Source organism: Panulirus ornatus, chromosome 27 (assembly GCF_036320965.1).
Source record: "Panulirus ornatus isolate Po-2019 chromosome 27, ASM3632096v1, whole genome shotgun sequence".
In the NCBI taxonomy this organism is placed as follows: domain Eukaryota; kingdom Metazoa; phylum Arthropoda; class Malacostraca; order Decapoda; family Palinuridae; genus Panulirus; species Panulirus ornatus.
In genome coordinates, this window is record NC_092250.1 from 2,827,263 (window position 1) to 2,848,238 (window position 20,976).

General features: G+C 39.3%; 2 protein-coding genes across 5 annotated transcripts in view; one reads left to right on the forward strand and one right to left on the reverse strand.

Moving 5' to 3' along the window:
* LOC139757534 (uncharacterized) overlaps positions 1–516 on the forward strand; it is a 199,707-nt gene extending 199,191 nt beyond the window's left edge. The window contains exon 9 of the transcript XR_011714657.1: positions 422–516. The gene's annotated coding sequence lies outside the window, so the exon portion shown is untranslated. The remainder of the gene's footprint in view (positions 1–421) is intronic.
* Positions 1–20,976, reverse strand: part of Elys (AT hook containing transcription factor 1 homolog) — a 66,610-nt gene that overhangs the window by 45,197 nt on the left and 437 nt on the right. For all 4 annotated transcript variants that reach the window (XM_071678090.1, XM_071678088.1, XM_071678089.1 and 1 more), the window contains exons 2-11: positions 19,443–19,724; positions 19,105–19,254; positions 17,332–17,479; positions 15,914–16,042; positions 10,744–10,924; positions 9,222–9,340; positions 8,684–8,983; positions 7,304–7,422; positions 2,446–2,653; positions 415–602 (exon numbers count right to left, since the gene is read on the reverse strand). In XM_071678090.1, coding sequence (XP_071534191.1) covers positions 415–602; positions 2,446–2,653; positions 7,304–7,422; positions 8,684–8,983; positions 9,222–9,340; positions 10,744–10,924; positions 15,914–16,042; positions 17,332–17,479; positions 19,105–19,254; positions 19,443–19,718 — 1,818 coding nt within the window. In that variant the 5' untranslated portion in view covers positions 19,719–19,724. The remainder of the gene's footprint in view (positions 1–414; positions 603–2,445; positions 2,654–7,303; positions 7,423–8,683; positions 8,984–9,221; positions 9,341–10,743; positions 10,925–15,913; positions 16,043–17,331; positions 17,480–19,104; positions 19,255–19,442; positions 19,725–20,976) is intronic.

Genomic DNA, 20,976 nt, shown 5'->3' on the forward strand with positions numbered 1-20,976 from the left:
TTCTGTGCAAGTACCAAGTAAACATGGAGATGATGGTCCTGCTTGACAAATCAAGTTAAGTGTGCAAATTGAAAGATTCACTCTATATGAGTGGAAGTCCATCTTTCACTTCAACACATGGGACATGAGTTGGGGATGCACATATGAGCTCTCGCAGAAGCTGTATGTGCCCAATTCACTCCATTAAAATAGGAAAGTAGTAATGAAAATACATAGACATATAAACAGAGAGAGAGAGAGAGAGAGAGAGAGAGAGAGAGAGAGAGGAGAGGAGAGGAGAGGAGAGGAGAGGAGAGAGAGAAAGAGTATACCAACCCACAAATACTTAACTTTACCAAAAACCAGGGAAAGAATGTGGTGCTAGAAATAGATTTAAGAGATATAAAAAGATAAAAAGAAATAACTTCTACCTACCATGCAGGAGCCTGTGGTGGTGGGATGAGCATCAGAAGATATAAGACCTGCAAAGACGCACATGGCGTAAGCATCTTCAGGACTCACTATTGCCGACGGCCCACAAGAGGTGAGGTGGGTGAGTGCTGCCTGTTGTGCACTCTGGCATCGGTATTCCATTAAACCTTCACTTGTCAGAACATGAGCATCTGCAAGTAAATAAAGTAACAATGGGTTATCGGTAATTAAGGCTAACTATAGAAGAATGCAGTTGTCCAAGACAATGTTAAAGGTATGAGCTTCTTTCCCATTATAGAAACATCCATATCAACTGATAGACTTAAAATATCTCCATATATATATATATATATATATATATATATATATATATATATATCTTTCTTTCTTTCATACTATTCGCCATTTCCCACCTCAGCGAGGTAGCGTTAAGAACAGAGGACTGGGCCACTGAGGGAATATCCTCACCTAGCCCCCTTCTCTGTTCCTTCCTTTGGAAAAAAAAAAAAAATGAAAAAAAAAACATTAATACCTTAATACCTTTTAGCACAACATACTTTTCTTTGCTAATGTCCATTTTGTATTGGCTACCAATAAACACAATAAAGTACAGTATAGTCCAATGCCCATACTTTTCTATTAAACCTCACATTCTGAAAAACCCCATCCACAGCTAGCAAGTAGTAAACAGCAACCAACCAGGGTAGTAATATTACTACACAGTTAACCTGCCTTATCCCACATATCATTCTCAAAGGGAAAGCCAGGCTCAGGGATACAATTGCAGAAACTAGAAATTCAAATAACTTCCCTAAAAACACAAAAAGTGTACATCTGTAGTCAAAATGCAAAATACTGTTTTGGAAAGTTCTATAAAATCCATAACAACAGACTTAGTACATGAATTAACATTGTTGTTGATTACTGAGGAGGTTAGGAAAAGGAAGTCAAATAAAATATATCTGGTTCTGGAATGACCTCACTATGCAGGAAACAGTGAGCAACTCACACTACTGTTGCAACATTTCATACAACAGGAACCAAGAATTAAGGTAAACCTTATTTGGACAATTTTCAGTTCAATGGTTTTCCTACCTAATGTTCCTACTTACTACTTCTATATATTGCTCCTACCACTTTGCTAAAAGGCAAGGGTAGCACATAGTGCTCACCACAGGCAAATCTAAAGTTACGAAGAATGAAATGTGTGAGTTAAGTGTTGTCAAGTGTTATGTGTGGTAAGGTGAGATTGTATGTTTGTGGACAAAATGCAAGCAGTCCATGTGTGGGTGAGGAAGAAAGAAAAGAGAACTACCTGAGTAAGAGAAATTCAACTGCAATACCATCCACTCCAGCCCAGGCTGGAGTGTCTAAATGCGTGTGAATGTAACCATGAAGATAAGAGAGAGAGAGGAGAGATGGGTAGTAAGTTTGAGGAAAGAAACCTGGATGTTCTGGCTCTCAGTCAAACAAAGCTCATAAATAAAGGGGAAGAATGGTATGGAAATGTCTTCAGATTAAAGTCTGGGGTAGGTGAGAGGACAAGAGTAAAGTATACTCAGGACTGATGTGGGAAAAAAGGAAAGTGGATGGCAAGAGATGAGTGATTATCAGTGTTAATGCACCTGCCTATGAGAAGAAAGATCATACGAGGTGTTTTGGGAGCAGCTGAGTGAGTGTGTCAGCAGTATTGATTTTTTCTGTAACTATTCAAGATGCTGCCATTTTAGAGTTTGATAACTATCATAATGGTCACAAATAAAATCTCTTGAGAGAAGTTTATGGATATTTCAGCATCTCAAGATTGTGAATTAGGGTGTTTAAAATACAAAGTCCACAACAAGATACTAACATCTTTTTAGAGGCCAAAATATTTCACTGCACTTATGCCATATAGTCACCAAAACCTTAAGAATGTGTAATTATGAATTCAGAAAACCTCTTGTTGAAGTAGGAAATATACATTTTCTACCTGCTTTAGGGTGTTCAATATTACATAAACAAATTACAATAAAACGGAAAAAAAAAACATACCATAAGACAGTGCAGCTGGGAACCAGTCACTGTCGTTACAAGTATGTGACATGTGCCGTGCCCAAGATGCAGGTTTAGGGGCTGCACCCAAGACAATTTCACTTGGCCCTTCATTAGTGTTACCCCCAGGCACCCTATCCAGCTTGTGAAAACTCATGTAGGGACAAAGGTGGTTCTCTTCTAGCTTCATTGTTGATGGCATTTGTGCCTGAGAAAGAAATATACCTTGTGCATGACTCACCATGGGAAAATAAGAAATGTTAGTTTGTTGCTATAAACAATGAAGCTTACAACATTGTTAGGGGAAATCATCTCATTTATAAAATTCAAGCCAATCAGTGATTTTCACAGTGGCTATCAACACAAATCGATGTTATGCTACACATAGTCTTTTCTACTTTCTAATTATGCTCTTCCTGCTGAATTTTCCGTATATACTTAAGTTGTGCATTAAATAAAAACATAATTACACTTGGCGTGATTGTAAAGTGATGAAGCTATTGTATGCAAGAAACTGTAATAAAGGGGGATAACAAGAAAAATCGCAGAGCATCTGCTAGGATTCTGGCAATAAGTGTAAAGGATACAATTCTAAGTATCTTATCAGGTTATTAGGTACAGTAGGGTTGAGGGTCAAGTCAACTGGAAGGTAAGTTTGAATGGAGAAAAACTGGAGGAAGTGAAGTATTCTAGATATCTGGGAGTGGATTTGGCAGTGGATGGAACCATGGAAGCGGAAGTGAATCATAGGGTGGGGAAGAGGGCGAAAATTCTGGGAGCCTTGAAAAATGTGTGGAAGTCGAGAACATTATCTCGGAAAGCAAAAATGGGTATGTGTGAAGGAATAGTGATTCCAACAATGTTGTATGGTTGTGAGGCATGGGCTATGGATAGAGTTGTGCGCAGGAGGGTGGATGTGCTGGAAATGAGATGTTTGAGGACAATATGTGGTGTGAGGTGGTTTGATCAAGTAAGTAATAATAGGGTAAGAGAGATGTGTGGTAATAAAAAGAGTGTGGTTGAGAGAGCAGAAGAGGGTGTTTTGAAATGGTTTGGTCACATGGAGAGAATGAGTGAGGAAAGATTGACCAAGAGGATATATGTGTCAGAGGTGGAGGGAATGAGGAGAAGTGGGAGACCAAATTGGAGGTGGAAAGATGGAGTGAAAAAGATTTTGAGTGACCAGGGCTTGAACATGCAGGAGGGTGAAAGGCGTGCGAGGAATAGAGTGAATTGGAATGATGTGGTATACCGGGGTCGACGTGCTGTCAATGGATTGAACCAGGGAATGTGAAGCGTCTGGGGTAAACCATGGAAAGTTCTGTGGGGCCTGGATGTGGAAAGATAGCTGTGGTTTCGGTGCATTATTACATGACAGCTAGAGACTGAGTGTGAACGAATGGGGCCTCTGTTGTCTTCCTAGCGCTATCTCGTGCACGTGAGGGGGGAGGGGTTGTTATTTCATGTGTGGCAGGGTGGCGATGAGAATGAATAAAGGCAGACAGTATGAATTATGTACATATATATATATATATATATATATATATATATATATATATATATATATATGCCTTCTCCAGATCCATAAATGCTACATACAAATCCATTTGCTTTTCTAAGTATTTCTCACATACATTCTTCAAAGCAAACACCTGATCCACACATCCTCTACCACTTCTGAAACCACACTGCTCTTCCCCAATCTGATGCTCTGTACATGCCTTCACCCTCTCAATCAATACCCTCCCATATAATTTACCAGGAATACTCAACAAACTTATACCTCTGTAATTTGAGCACTCACTCTTATCCCCTTTGCCTTTGTACAATGGCACTATGCAAGCATTCCGCCAATCCTCAGGCACCTCACCATGAGTCATACATACATTAAATAACCTTACCAACCAGTCAACAATACAGTCACCCCCTTTTTTAATAAATTCCACTGCAATACCATCCAAACCTGCTGCCTTGCCGGCTTTCATCTTCCGCAAAGCTTTTACTACCTCTTCTCTGTTTATGATAGAGTTGATAGAGATGCTCTGTGGAAGGTATTAAGAATATATGGTGTGGGAGGAAAGTTGTTAGAAGCAGTGAAAAGTTTTTATCGAGGATGTAAGGCATGTGTACGTGTAGGAAGAGAGGAAAGTGATTGGTTCTCAGTGAATGTAGGTTTGCGGCAGGGGTGTGTGATGTCTCCATGGTTGTTTAATTTGTTTATGGATGGGGTTGTTAGGGAGGTAAATGCAAGAGTTTTGGAAAGAGGGGCAAGTATGAAGTCTGTTGGGGATGAGAGAGCTTGGGAAGTGAGTCAGTTGTTGTTCGCTGATGATACAGCGCTGGTGGCGGATTCATGTGAGAAACTGCAGAAGCTGGTGACTGAGTTTGGTAAAGTGTGTGGAAGAAGAAAGTTAAGAGTAAATGGGAATAAGAGCAAGGTTATTAGGTACAGTAGGGGTGAGGGTCAAGTCAATTGGGAGGTGAGTTTGAATGGAGAAAAACTGGAGGAAGTGAAGTGTTTTAGATATCTGGGAGTGGATCTGGCAGCGGATGGAACCATGGAAGCGGAAGTGGATCATAGGGTGGGGGAGGGGGCGAAAATTTTGGGAGCCTTGAAAAATGTGTGGAAGTCGAGAACATTATCTCGGAAAGCAAAAATGGGTATGTTTGAAGGAATAGTGGTTCCAACAATGTTGTATGGTTGCGAGGCGTGGGCTATGGATAGAGTTGTGCGCAGGAGGATGGATGTGCTGGAAATGAGATGTTTGAGGACAATGTGTGGTGTGAGGTGGTTTGATCGAGTAAGTAACGTAAGGGTAAGAGAGATGTGTGGAAATAAAAAGAGCGTGGTTGAGAGAGCAGAAGAGGGTGTTTTGAAATGGTTTGGGCACATGGAGAGAATGAGTGAGGAAAGATTGACCAAGAGGATATATGTGTCGGAGGTGGAGGGAACGAGGAGAAGAGGGAGACCAAATTGGAGGTGGAAAGATGGAGTGAAAAGGATTTTGTGTGATCGGGGCCTGAACATGCAGGAGGGTGAAAGGAGGGCAAGGAATAGAGTGAATTGGAGCGATGTGGTATACAGGGGTTGACGTGCTGTCAGTGGATTGAATCAAGGCATGTGAAGCGTCTGGGGTAAACCATGGAAAGCTGTGTAGGTATGTATATTTGCGTGTGTGGACGTGTGTATGTACATGTGTATGGGGGGGGGGGGTTGGGCCATTTCTTTCGTCTGTTTCCTTGCGCTACCTCGCAAACGCGGGAGACAGCGACAAAGTATAAAAAAAAAAAAAAAAAAAAAAAAAAAAAAAAAAAATATATATATATATATATATATGTATACGTTGAGATGTATAGGTATGTATATTTGCGTGTGTGGACGTGTATGTATATACATGTGTATGTGGGTGGGTTGGGCCATTCTTTCGTCTGTTTCCTTGCGCTACCTCACTAACGAGGGAGACAGCAACAAAGCAAAATAAATAAAAAAAATAATTTATCAGTAGCTTTTAACACCAAACAATCAATTATCAATGTCCTTTTTTACAGTAAATACCAGACTATTAAAACAAATTCATCATAAAAATCAATAATGGGGAAGGGTGTGAAAGGAGAAAGTTGAGAACAAATGTGAATAAGAGCAAGGCTATTAGGTTCAGTAAGGTTGAGGGACAAGTTAATTGGGATGTAAGTTTGAATAGAGAAAAATTGGAGGAAATGAAGAGTTTTAGATATCTGGAAGTGGACTTAGCAGCGGATAGAACCATGGAAGCGGAAGTGAGTCACATGGTGGGGGAGGGGGGGCAAAGGTCCTAGGAGAGATGAAGAATGTGTGGAAGGAAAAAACATTATCTCAGAGAGGAAAATGGGTATGTTTGAAGGAATAGTAGTTCCAACAATGTTATATGGTTGCAAGGCATGGGCTATAGGATTGTATGGAGGAGGGTGGTTGTGTTGGAAATGAAATGTTTGAGGACAATATGTGGTATGAGGTGGTTTGATCAAGTAAGTAATGAAAGGGTAAGAGAGATATGTGGAAATAAAAGAGTGGTTGAGAGAGCAGAAGAGGGTGTGTTGAAATGGTCTGGACATATGGGAGAGAATGAGTGAGGAAAGACTGACAAAGAGGATATTTGTGTCAGGTGAAGGGAACAAGGAGAGGCTAGAGGCCAAATTGGAGGTGGAAGGATGGAATGAAAAATATTCTGAGTGATGGGGCCTGAACAAACAGGAGGGTGAGAGGTGTGCAAGGAATAGAGTGAACTGGAACGATGTGGTATACCGGGGTTGACGTGCTGTCAATGGACTGAACCAGGGCATGTGAAGCGTCTGGGGTAAACTATGGTAAGGTCTGTGGAGCAAGTCTAATTTCCTAAAGTTTGTGCACTTTCTTTAGTAGTAGGGTGAGTTAGATGTAAGGTTATCAAAATGGGTAAGTAGTCAGAGAAAAGTTCATGTGGTGTGCTCCAGATGGTCTTTGTGTATTGCTCTTGTGGGCAAAAAGTGACATCTGGCAAAGCTGCCTGCTGGTGGTGGACTGGGAGTAGGCTCAAGATGTTGAATGGATCTTAGGTGTGAGTGTTGAGTTATTCAAGATGGTGGTGACTGAAACCTCCATTAGTTGGTCAGGTTCTGAAGCCTGGGAATGTAATGAGGAAAGCAAGTGGATGCGGGAGGTATGTAGGTGTTGACTATCTTTAATGCTGCTTAGCCATGATTTAGAAGTCACACACCCATCTTGTTTGATATAATACCATATGATATGACTTCTTTGCTGGCATTTGTAACCAAACATCCACAACAGTGAACTACATATTGCTTGTAAAATTAATTTTTCTAATAACAAAAGACATCCTACCTGATACCACTGATTGATGTCAAACACAGCCAAATAGTGATTAATGGAGATCGTTCCATTTTCAAGGATACCCCCGACCCATCCAAACAGGCACAAACTCTGCTCAGGAACCGGTCCAGCTGAAAGAAATAGATTCTCTTTATTTGAAAAACATTTAATCCATAGTTAATATTTTTTCATACTTGTTCACCATTTCCCACACTTGCAAGGTAGCGCTAGGAAACAGACGAAGAAAGGCCACATCCACTCACATACATATGCAAGCTGTCATATGCAAAGCACTGAAATCACAGCTTCCTATCCATATCCATGCTCCAGAGACATTTCCATTGTTTACCCCAGACATTTCACATGCCCTAGTTCAGTCCACTTGAAAGCACGCTAAGACCAGTATACAACATCATTCCAATGCACTCTGTTTAGTGCACATCTTTCACCCTCCTGCATATTCAGGCCCCAATTGCTCAAAATTTTTTCACTCCATCCTTCCAGCTCCAATACAAAATACATATGAAGCCAAATCTCACAACAATCTCTCCTTATGAAAAAAATCAACAAGGTATTTTGGGGTGAACAGAGTATTGAGAAAGAGGAACCACAGGAACTAGAAGAAACACTACAGGATTCAGTGAACAAATGCTGATGGATTGGTAAAAGCTGGTTAAAAACTCCTCACTGCTTCTAATAGCTTTCCTTCCAATGCATACTTGAAATACCTTCCACAAAACAACTTTGTCACACATCCATTCCCAGCACCACCCTGCCCCACAGGAAACAGCATCGCCACCCCTTGCGTCAGCAAGGCAGCGCCAGGAAAAAAAAAGGCTACAGTCATTCACAGAAGTCTCTTGCTGTCATGTGTCATGCACTGAAACCACAGCTCCCTATCCACATCCAGGCCCCAAAGACCTTCCCATGGTTTACCCAACATTTCACATGAATCACGGTATGTGATTCAGAAAACCACATAAAATTCCCTCTCTTTAAGTAGTTTGTACAGAAATTCTTCGAAGCATCCACGCACCACCTAAATCTCCTGAAGCCACACTGTTCCTCCCCACTCCAATGCTTTATGCATGACATTACCTTCTCAAGCACCACTTTCCGAAAGAACTTACCAGGCATAATCAAGACTTATACTGCTGTAATTCGAGCATTCACTTTTGTCTCTCTTGCATTTATAAGATGGCACTTTACATGCATGCTCTCAAGCAAAATGTTCCAAATGATGCATATGCTGAAAATCCTGACTAAACAATCAACAACAATGTCAACCCCTTTTCTTGAGAAATTCAACTACAATCTCATTCACTCCAGCTGCTTGATTTACACAAGACTTATGATTCCTGATCAATATACATCTATGCAGTTTAAACTTACAGTCCTCATCTGGTGTGGCAAGGGCAGACACTGATGAAGATCCCCCAGATGTGGCAGCAGAGTTTGGTGTTGTCTGTCGTACAGTCATGGCTGCAAATACTACACTAGGCTTGGCTGGTTGACCAAGAAGACCAAGACCTCCAATTGCATCGAATTCAAATCTTGGAGATATGGATGCAAGGCCCTGGTACCATAATCCATGACCTTCAATCCAAACTTTGTTGTCATAATTCATGGCATACATTGTGCACAATGCATGAGAGTTGTTCTCTCTTCCAGTTTTGTTCTCCCTGCTTCTCTCTGGTGGTTTAAAGGGAAATCATATCACACACTATAGTACTTCATACGAAAACAACAACTATTTGAAAATGAAAATAACTTACCATGGCTACTAATTCAAAATAACAAGAATTTCAACTGATACAGTATTTATTTAGATTTAGGTCAAATGATTAGAAAGCGCTACTATCATCAGAACATCTAAGATCCGTCAATAGTATGATATACAAAAACATCATTCAAATAACTACATTCTAACCTGCAGGGCCCCAGCTACGACACAGCCATAGATAAACAAAGTTCTTTGGATCATTCTCTGGCTCTTGACAAGCAAAAGAATAAACAGGTGGCATCTTATCTTCAAATGGACTTGTACAACTGTAAGAAAACAAAATGAAAATGAATAAACACCTTAAAAAATCTTGTTCAAAATGTAAATTTGGGATAAATCTCAAATCCTCCAATTTTCTAAAGGATCTCGTATCCTTACTTGGCAAATGTACACCAATATATAACACCATCTCAATGTGCTCAGCACACCACTCTTTACAACAGCCTCAGCCACTTCATTCACACTATTTCATAACCAAACACCAACCAAGAAGAAGTATAAATATCATCCCCTTGCCTCACACTTTAGCATAGCAACATCCTTGCTATTCTCTTCTCCCCAGCATTAAAGCTAGTCAACACCTACATACCTCCCGCATCCACTTGCTTTCCTTATTACATTCCTAGGCTTCAGAACCTGACCAACTAATGGAGATTTCAATCACCACCATCTTGAATAACTTAACACTCACACCTAAGATCCTTGAGGTGAACTACTCACTAAGCGACCACAACCATTCAACATCTTGAGCCTACTCCCAGTCCACCACCAGCAGGCAACTTTGCCAGATGTCAGTTTTTGCCCACAAGAGCAACACACAAAGACCATCTGGAGCACACCACATGAACTTTTCTCTGACTACTTACCCATTTTGATAACCTTACATCTAACTCACCCAACTACTAAACAAAGTGCACAAACTTTAGGACACACTAACATTATGTAATAACTTCACAAACGCCTGGAAAGAAAGTAGTACCAACTACAATATGAGATTTTACCATGATGGAGGGGCTATTCCTCTCTACTGTTGCACAATTATCTAATTTGGGTTCATCTAGGACAGATTTGAACCATATATGAAGTTTTCATTATATATTTCTGTAACTGTTCCTTGCACATTCCTTATATCTCATTGCAGCCATTAAAGCTTCCTTCCAAGCATTTTCATGCCTCTATGTGATATATAATTGATACATTCCATAATATTCTTGCAAAGGTAATAATAACTATAAATCTTCCTTGCAAACAGACTGCAAGGAAGATGGATGTCTGACTTCAAAATCTTGGATAAGCAGCTTTCAATATACTCCCAACTCTTCTACCATGTATGACTCTATTCAATTTCAAGTTTTGCACATCCATCCCTACTATGCTTCACTTCCAAATATTAAGACTCACCTCCAACCTCCATTTTTTTACCATGCTCTCTAATCTATCAATCTGACCTCGACTCCCTTGCAAAAACTCTGAAAATGAGTTTAAAAAATTACATGCCCCCAAATCTAATCACTTCCTTACTTCCATACAGGGTAACTTTGCTGAGAGTATAATGTTACAATCAAGTGATACTTCTAATGTGCTGTGCTAACAGGAATGTGTCCCAGAGAGACATGTAAAGGTACCATTTCCCTTATACTCAGTGTAGCGGCAAAACATAAAGACTTACTCAATTGTCAGTGACGAGAGGTTAATAATCTGGAATGCCCCAAAGTTGTAGCCAACAATAAGAGATGCCAGCTGTGGGATGAATGTGAGAGCTGTAATGGTCACAAGGTGGCTTGAAGTCTCAAAGAGTATATTATCATCTGGGCCAATCAGATGAAATCGTCCACCATAGCTCATACCATCTGTGGAATGTAAGATCTGTACATTATGAACATCTGATAGGAGAGAAAGAATACTTCCCACATATTCCCCAGGTGTCAAAGGAGGCAACTAAAAGAAGGAGAAGCAGGAGGCTGGAAACCCTCCCCTTCCTGTATTTCAATTTCTAAAAGAGAAAGCACATGAAAAGGCAAGCAGGGTATGCTCATCTTCCTCGAAGGCTCAGATTCAGGAGTCTGAATGTGTGTGGATGTAACCAGAGGTGAGATAGGTAGTATGTTTGAGGAAAGAAACCTGGATGTTCTGGCTTTGAGTGAAACAAAGGTCAAGGGTAAAGGGGAAGAATAGTTCGGAAGTGTCTTGGGAGTAAAGTCAGTGGTTGGTGAGGACGAGCTAAGGAAGGAGTAGCACTACTCCTGAAGCAGTTGTGGGAGTGTGTGACAGAGTGCAAGAAAGGAAATTCTAGATTGATGAAGGTAAAACTGAAAGTGAATGGTGAGATATGGGTGATTATTGGTGCTTATGCACCTGGTCATGAGAAGAAAGATTATGAGAGGCAAGTGTTTTGGGAGTAGATGAGTGAGTGTGTCAGCAGTCTAGGTGCATGAGACCGGGTATTAGAGATGGGGGATTTGAAAGCGAAGATGAGCAATGTGGCAGTTGAGGATACAACTAGTACACAAGGGGAATACCTGGTTTGTAAAGAGATATTTATATATTTATCATACTTAATTGCTGTTTCCCACATTAGCAAGGTAGCACCAGGAAATAGACATATGTGAGTAGGAGAGATGGTCAATGGGCATTATTACATATTAATTGACAGGAGTGTAAAAGAGAGACTTTTGATATAAATGTGCTCAGAAGGGAAGCTGGTAGTGTTTCTGATAACTACCTTGTGGAGGCAAGGATGGATTTGTAGAGGTTTTCAAAACTGAAGAGAAGTCAGGGAGAATAGAGTGGTGAGAGAAAGTGAGCTTGGAAAGGAGACTTGTGTGAAGAAATACCAGGAGAGACTGAGTATAGAATGGCAAAAGGAGAGAGCAAATGAAGTGAGGGGAGTGGGTGAGGAATGGGATGTATTTACAGAAGCAGTGACTGCATGTGCAAGAGATGCATGTGGCATGAGAAAGATGGGAGGTGGGCAGATTACAAAGGTTGGTGAATGATGGGACGAAGAAGTTGTTAGTGAAAAAGAAAAATGAGGCATTTGGATGATACTTACAAGGAAGGAGTGCAAATGACTGGGAGATGTATAAGAGAAAGTGGCAGGAAGTCAAGAGGAATGTGCAAGAGTTGAAAAAGAGGGATAATGAGAGTTGGGGTGAGAGAGTATCATCAAACTTTAGGGAGAATAAAAAGATGGGAGAGGGTGAAGGCATGTACAGAGCATCAAATTGGAGAAGAGCAGTGTGGTTTTAGAAGCGGTAAGGGATGTGTGGATCAGGTGTTTGAAGAATGTACGTGAGAAATAGAAAAATAGATAGATCAGAGAGTAGCATTTACAGATCTGGAGATGGCATATGATAGGGTTGATTGAGATGCTTTGAAAAGGGTCTTAATAAGATATGGGAGGTAAGCTGCTAGAAGCAGAGAAGTTTTTATCAAGGCTGTAAGGCATGTGTATGAGAAGGAAGAAAGGAGAGTGACTGGTTCCAAGTGAAGGTCAGTCTGTGACAGGGGTATGTGATGTCACCATGGTTGTATAATTTGTTTATGGATGGGGTGATTAGGGAGGTAAATGCAAGAATTTTGGAGAGAGGGGTGAGTATGCAGTCTGTTGGGGATGAGAGGGCTTGAGAAGAGAGTCAATTGTTGTGCCCTAATGATACAGTAGTGGTCACTGATTCAAGTGAGAAATTGCAGAAGTTGGCAACTGAGTTTGGAAAAGTGTGTGAAAGGAGAAAGTTGAAAGTAAATGTGAATAAGAGCAAGGTGGAGGAAGTGAAGTGCTTTAGATATCTAAGAATGGACTTGGCAGTGAATGGAACCATAAAAGCAGAAGTCAGTTATAGGGTGAAGGTTCTGGGAGCGATGAAGAATGTGTGGAAGAAGAGAATGTTATCTCAAAGCAAAAATAAGTATGTTTGAAGGAATATTAGTTCCAACAATATTACATGGTTGTGAGGTATGGCCTATACAAAGGGTTGTGCGGAGGGTGGATGAGTTGGAAATGAAATGTTTAAAGACAATATGTAGGGTAAGGTCGTTTGATCAAATAAGTAATGTAAGGGTAAAAGAGATGTATGGTAATAAAGAGAGTGGTTGAGAGGGCAGAAGAGGGTGTGTTGAAATGTTTTGGACATATGAAACGAATGAGTGGGGAAAGGTTGATAAAGAGGATATGTGTGTAAGAGGGAACAAGAAGCGGGAGACCAAAGTGGAGGTGGAAGGATGGAGTGAAAAAGATTTTGAGCGATCAGGACCTGAACATGCAGGAGGGTGAAATGCGTGCACGATATAGAGTGAACTGGAACCATGTGGTACAATGGAATTGACACACTGTCAATGGACTGAACCAGGGATGTGAAACATTTGAGGTAAACCATGGAAAAGCCTGTGGGGCCTGGATGTGGATAGGGAGCTGTGGTTTCAGTGCATAATACATGACTGATAGAGATTGAGTGTGAGCGGATGTGACTTTCTTCATGTTTCCTGGCACTATCTTGCCAAACCAGGGGGATGGCAATGCTGTTTTCAGTGGGGCAGGGTGGTGCCAGAAAGGATGAAAACAAGCAAGTATGAATATGCACATGTGTATATATGTAAATGCATGAGTATGTGTATCCCTGGGGATAGGGGAGAAAGAATACTTCCCACGTATTCCCTGCGTGTCGTAGAAGGCGACTAAAAGGGGAGGGAGCGGGGGGCTGGAAATCCTCCCCTCTCAATTTTTTTTAATTTTCCAAAAGAAGGAACAGAGAAGGGGGCCAGGTGAGGATATTCCCTCAGTGGCCCAGTTCTCTGTTCTTAACGCTACCTCGCTAACACGGGAAATGGCGAATAGTTTGAAAAAAAAAAAAAAAAATGAGTATGTGTATATGTTGATATGTATATGTATGTACAAATGTGTGTATTTGAGGGATGGGTCTTTCTTCGTCTGTTTCCTGGTGCTACCTCACTGATGCAGGAAACAGCAACAAAGTATAATAAATAGGTAAATATTTCAATAATCTATTATGACAGGTATGAGAATTGGAACAGTGAGTAAACAGAGCTGAGAGATTTTAAACTTTATTTCTCCACACTTTTGGCTTTTACTGAAGCCTTCTTCTAAGTGAATGAGTAAATTATGAAGACACGTCATCTTGTTGGATACGAAACCATATTCTTCCCCAGAGATCAGGATCCTGCCAAAGTTCCAATTCCTTTTCCCCATATTCCCTTACCACTATTTCTCCTCTGGTTTGGCCCAACATATGAAACTAACCAAGCCATTGGTCACTTTGAAGCAAAGTGCTATGTGCTATGGGGAAATGGTGAGAAGTATAACCAACAAAATCATCACAGGACACTACATGCACTTTTTGTCATATGGACAAGTATGGATGCCTATCACAGTAGCAAGAGGCTGAAATAATGAATAAAGCATTGAGCAGGCAAATGTGAAAAGCACTTTTAGCTCCACACATATGCTTGAGAAGTAACTAATAACTGAAACAACTTCATTCACTGGACCTACCTCCCAGAGAAAAGAGTGGTAATAATATGAAGGGAAGGGGTAAGAGACTTTGGGGAAGGATCCAGATGACCATGGAAGGGCAGAATACAGCATCCAGCAAGTTGAAGGAATAAGCCTGAGAGGATATATATATATTGTATCTGTACTTTACTAATTCTCTCTGAAGAAGACTTCTGCACAAGCTAGAATACAAAAGACATAAAGCTCTCACCTGTGCTTACTTGCCATCCCAATCCACATATTCATAAAAATCCTCATACACAAACTGTATACATAATATGCAGACCTACACAAACACACACACACAAAAAAAAAACAGTAACCTGGCCATATACTGTAAAATGTTATTCATCCATATGAATTTATGATATATGGCCTTGGCAAACATTCTTAAATTCATAAGGTTAATTCATGTCCCATTTATCTGCTAAGTGCAAATATATGATTAAAAAAATTCTATCATACCTCAGTAATACCAAGTTTACCACTGCAGATTTTCTCCAAAACTTAAACATAACCTCACAAAGACCAATATATTCTTACATCTCTCTTTTTGTCTTTCTTATATTATCTTTATCTCAAATATTCACATTTCTCATTTTCAAAAAGAAATGTCCATGCCTTATTCAACGGTCAATATGCTCCCTCCTACTAATGACCAGCATGGACTGGTGCAGTGTCCTCTAGGTAACCACATCCTTTACACATTTCTTATCAATTCTCCTTATTTTTTTTTTTTCTCTCTCCACTTCTCTTACAATCACTGCCTTGCTGTTCTTTCTTTCATCTTGCATCTGTACTGCATAATCATAGTCAACCTTCTGAAACACATGCTCCCCATATAACAAAACTATTCTATTATGCTGCCAAACTTCAGCTAATGTTTTGCCAGAGATATGAAATTTCCCAATACCATGTCTTTACAAAAACACCACTTGTACACCTTTAGTAAGAAATTCAAAACATGAATATTGGACATGAGTATAAATCTTAATTTCTATACTTCATATAGTGGCTAGCTATATGAAGCCCTTCAATGATTTTTATACTGGCTTTCTTAATATGTAGTAATTTGCTGTATAATCTAGAGGGGATTCGGAATAAGAAATCATGAACAGGGAAAACATTTCTCTAAGTAAAATGACTGCAAACACATGTGATGTAAGTCTGATGTTATACTGGAATGACAGCAAAGGAGCACATGTTATATTTTCATCATGACAGTATGCTGCAAAAATTTGTTTCAATGATGATTTGTGGGGGAATACCCAATATTGTTGAGTAAAACAAAGAACAAATCACTTAGGAAAAATAAAAGAAGTAAACTGACCACTTAGGCACATGCTTGGGTGACAATGCTGCATAACAGCAGTGATGCGACTACGCTCTGCTTGAGGGTCAGGTGTCACAACACCGATCAAATTTCCAGGAGAGACCTCATCTGACAACACCTTGTGACCTACAAAAGAAACAACAAACATTCTATTTGAAAATTACTGCTATTCAGGTAAGAATATAGTTAATGACAACTGATTATCATAGAATAATCTAGCCTGAATGAAGCCTTTCCATATACATCTTGGTTGGGGTTAATAGCATTTAGAAAACTGAATTCACTTCAATACAAGTATACACCTAAAATAAGGAGAATGTAAGATCAGTCTCTAAATCATGTCTCTGATTTCAAAGCAGCAAACTGCCTTTTCTCTTTTGAAAAGCTAATATCCAGTAAAGCTGAACACACTGTCAATGGGATGGGGTAAAAAAGGGGAGGGAATAATCACAAAAATGCATAGAAACATAACAAACTAATATAAAAAAGTTATAAAAGAGAAAAGTAAAGTTAACATGGACTGCAGACCTTATCCCTCTCTCCAAGACCCTTACCAAACCATCCATACACAAGTTAAGCTGCTTTGTTGACACCACACATGCCTGCTGTTGCCCGACTTTCACCTGGAACCACTCACCCACCTCTAATTCCTATTCATACACAGGCCTTCTTCTCTTAATGCAAGCTCCTCACTGCTTCAAATAGCTTTCTTGTTCATCATATATTCATAACACCTTCCAAAAGTCATCTTCATCACCCCTATCCCATGCTTTCTCCAAATCCATAGATGCCATATATAACTCCTTTAGTTTAATTAGCATTAAAGCATAAGTAAAGAAAAAGGATAAATAATGCAGAAACAATTCCACCACCATTGGGAATGGGGTCTTATTTTGGTCACTTACCACCTATGCTAAACATGTTTACAATCTAAATAATATGCTTTCTTAATTGGGTGAGAAATACCTTTTTGCCAAAATGATCCTGAAAAGTTTATCAACATGTTTTAAGTTTATACTTATGAAAAATAAATCATTCTTCATCTAATCTTATGGAATAGGTTTATATACCTAAGAAAAAAGGTCAAATTTAAAAATATACTTGAATGGCACAAGAAAGCCAAATTCAAAATTATACCCAGTATAACTAACAAATGAAATACATCAAGAAAGTAAAATCTAATTATACACTTATCACACATGAAATACCTTAGTTAACATGGTAAAATTTAAGGATAATCAGACAAAAGCTTCTGAAACAATTACAGTACCAAAACACCTGTAAGGATATTCACACTGGATTAAGATTAAACTTTTTCACTGCTTGGATAGATCCACTAAAGATTCTATAGTAACTGACAATATTAAATGCCCTTCCAGCCATTAACATATCACTATTACCTAATCAAAACTAACCTCCCAGGTCCAAAGCCAAATCAAGAAGATGCAATGTCCCATGTGCAGTCCCTACAACTAAAAGGCCATGCCAGGGCCGTAACTCAGGTGCAAGAGTTCCAGAATCCACGCTTACTTCACCACCTGACACCATGCATAAGCTTGTCACCTGAAGTATTCAAACAATTATCACATTAAGAAAATCATAGGAAACTCCCTCAGACACTCTAAATTACTTTAACAAAGTTTATTGGCATTGGTAAAGCATCTTAAAAAAATGAGTAAATTTCTTACATCAGTCATGAACAATCTTATACGTTGAAGAAAATATGGATAGTTAAGACTGTATCTTAATATATATAAATATGACTCACTCATAAACAGACACGAGTGATTACATTTATGCAATAAGGGAGAAGAGATCTATGTTTACGAGACCCCCATCTCAAAATAAACTATTTCTACTGTACAGGTTTTAACTTGACTAGGCTTAACCTTTTAAACATTATCATACTTTTTAAATTTCTATATGCTGTGTGCATAAACTATGCTGACAGTCATCTTAATCCACTCAACCACAGCTCTAATACTATAAAAGTACTTCCTTGCATCTTTTTGGACAAGTGTCTTGCTTCCTTTCATATTATGTCCTCTGGTTAATCTATCAAACATCTCCATGAGAACTGTTCAACGTCTACATCATTAACGTTTTAAAAACTTAAAGGCCAGACCTCAATCTTGTCTCTTCCAAGGTAGACAAACCTACAGCCTATAGCCTTTCCTTGTAACTCAGCTCTCATAATTTTGGTACCATCTTTGTTGCTCTCATCTGGACCTTCTCTTTTAGTTCCCTGTGCTTCGTTAGGTGCTGTGACCATACCTGAGAAGCATATTCTATTTTTGGCCTTAGGTATGATGTAAGGAGCTTGCTGAATAACTTCTTATCCATGACTCTGAATGCTATTCAAGTATCTCCAAGCCCAGATCTGGTCTCCTTCACTATTCTTACTATACTGCAATGCCCACCCTAACCTAAGCCAGTTACCTATTTATCAATCCTCCCTGAGGGAAGGATGAACACCTGAGATGGGTGTAGGCCAACTGCAACACCTAGGATTCGAACCCCATGCTGGCCCATGCTGACTCATGGTTAGTAATGCTAAGCACTACACCTCAGAGGCCTGTGTGTGTGCGTAAGTTTGTGAATACTTAGTATAAATACAGTGAAAGAGTTCTACACTCCTGGAACCTTATACCTTAAACTTTCATAATTACAGAACTTACTGAACTTTTACAGTTCTGGAGGCTGCGGCAAAGTTTCATTAGTTTAATCCGGTCATCCATAACAGTCATTTCTTAAATCTTTTCTAACAAGTTTCTTACTTAATATCTTCCTATAACATCAGGTTCCTTTTCTTTTGCATCTTTCAAAGAACTGGTTCCCAGTGGTGTTGTCAAACTAATTTAGAAACAAAAGTTTCACTCAGAACAAACTTCCTCCACAAAGAAGATATTAAAGGATATACACAAAATTTTCTTTTCAGCTCCATTTCTCCAGCTTCTTCATTTCTGGTAATTCAAACATGAATGTGTAAATTTATAGATATGAGCATTCTGCTAATCATTAAAGCCTTTAATTATGATTCATTCTAAAAACAATGCTAGACTATGTACTTCCATATGATAGAAGCTTTGGAAGTTGAATAACACATAATCATATTCATCATAAACCAGTTAAAATCTTTTCAATCAACTACAGTCACCCCAAAAAAAGACATATCCCTAAACTGTTACCTTGTGTGTGAAGTGAAAAACACGGGTAAGTCTTGAAGAATACAGACATAAGAGTGCCACCATCCCCTGAGGTTTACGGTCAGCACCAAGATCTACTCCAACTACAACCTGGGATACTGTTCCTGGTCCCACTCCGCATACACTGGTAACCTGGAAAGTCAAGTTATCAACTTTCTATAATCTGTCAATACCTGTGATATAAAAATAATAAAACAAGTGATACAATGGAAATGTAGATATGCCACATATCATTATACTGCATACTATACAAAAATTTCTCAAGTTACGTATCTCCTTCATGACTAACAAAAGTACTATACACTTGGCACACCACCTACACGAGCCCCAGCATTATGCAGTATAGCTCCAAATGTCCAAGCTGCTTTACGTGTGCCTGTATTAGGTTCAATAACTTCCACAGTAGGTCCAAAGGCTCGCCATGCTAGCTGCCCACCACCTACAAACCCCCCAAGCACTGGAAACTGACTAGTGCTGTTCCTCAAGTCCTTGTGTGAGTCCTCGGAGTTCAAGGTGGGGTCTGTTTCGTGTGATAGTGGAGCCAGTGGGGTGTGACGTACAGCACTCCCCACTTGCACTACACTCACACCCACCATCTCTACCTGAAACATAAAGACTTTCAGCTATTAAATGGATTGCACTGATTATAAACGTTTATGCATTCCTGGACCAAGAAACCTTCCATTCATTACAGGAATGGAAAAATAAAATTGAACATGCATCACAGGAAAACAAAGCAATCAGAAAATCAGCATTTAGCCTCCAATTATGAGGATAAATACCTATAATTTGTTGTACGACATCTCATTACAAAAACGAAAAAATGGAAAGGTATTCAATATGAGGAAAAACAGATGTAGGGTTCAATAAAGCTACGTTGGTGAAAAACTGAAAAAAAAATCAACAGACCCTATGAAAATCTTACATAATTAGCATCTATCTTTATTCTAACTCTGAATTTGTTTCTGACACTTTTCTTTTAGACTACTTTCAGCTCAATCAATGCTGCCTATTAAGGGTGTGATTACATGTAAAACAGTTACCAGTCAAGTTTCTTGACTTCTTACCATTGTTTCCTCTCATACTCTCTTCTCCATTATTCCTCAAATAAGTTCCTAATATTTATTGTCACTCTTTTAAGTGTTAATTCTCATCCATGAATACAAATTAATATTAGCACTTGTTAACATCAATTTAACTTCTGTAAAAAACAATGATTTATATAAAAGCTCGAAAAAAATTGAGCTTATTCCAAAGGCAATTTTGAAATACTGGAATTTTACCAACTAAGCAATATCCTAAAAGTGTACTAGTCAGTCCTTCCTCAAGGTCTGATGATCTGTTCTCATTAAATTAAGGGAAATTTGGACAGTTTGGGGAAGGTAGGTGAAGTTTTCATTAGTTCTGTAGCTAGAAGTGTTTCACTTACTTTTATTCCAGATTATCCGTTATCATAATAGCACTACCCACCATCACATTAATTACCATGCAATAAAAATAATACTCTCCCAATCTAACTCACTTCTACTAAGATTAAGGAGTTCAGCAATTCTTCCAAAATCCCCGTTACTCCTGTGATGCCCCTAAGCTATATTTCAAGTTAAACTAACCTGTCAACCGTCATTAAACAGAGGGAAAACTACTCTGGCCTAGACAGTAGTCTGTAACCGCTGTGGAAATAATATGGAAGTCTGCAGACCATGGCAGGACACAGTAGTTCAGCCTCAATAAATCAAAGGCCCACGAGTAGTGCACATTACCGTTTTGCCACACACAAAAATGACTTGCATGTCCTCTTCCCTAAACCTTCTCATTCTACAATTAATTAAAACTCACTGATGTTCTCAACCATTT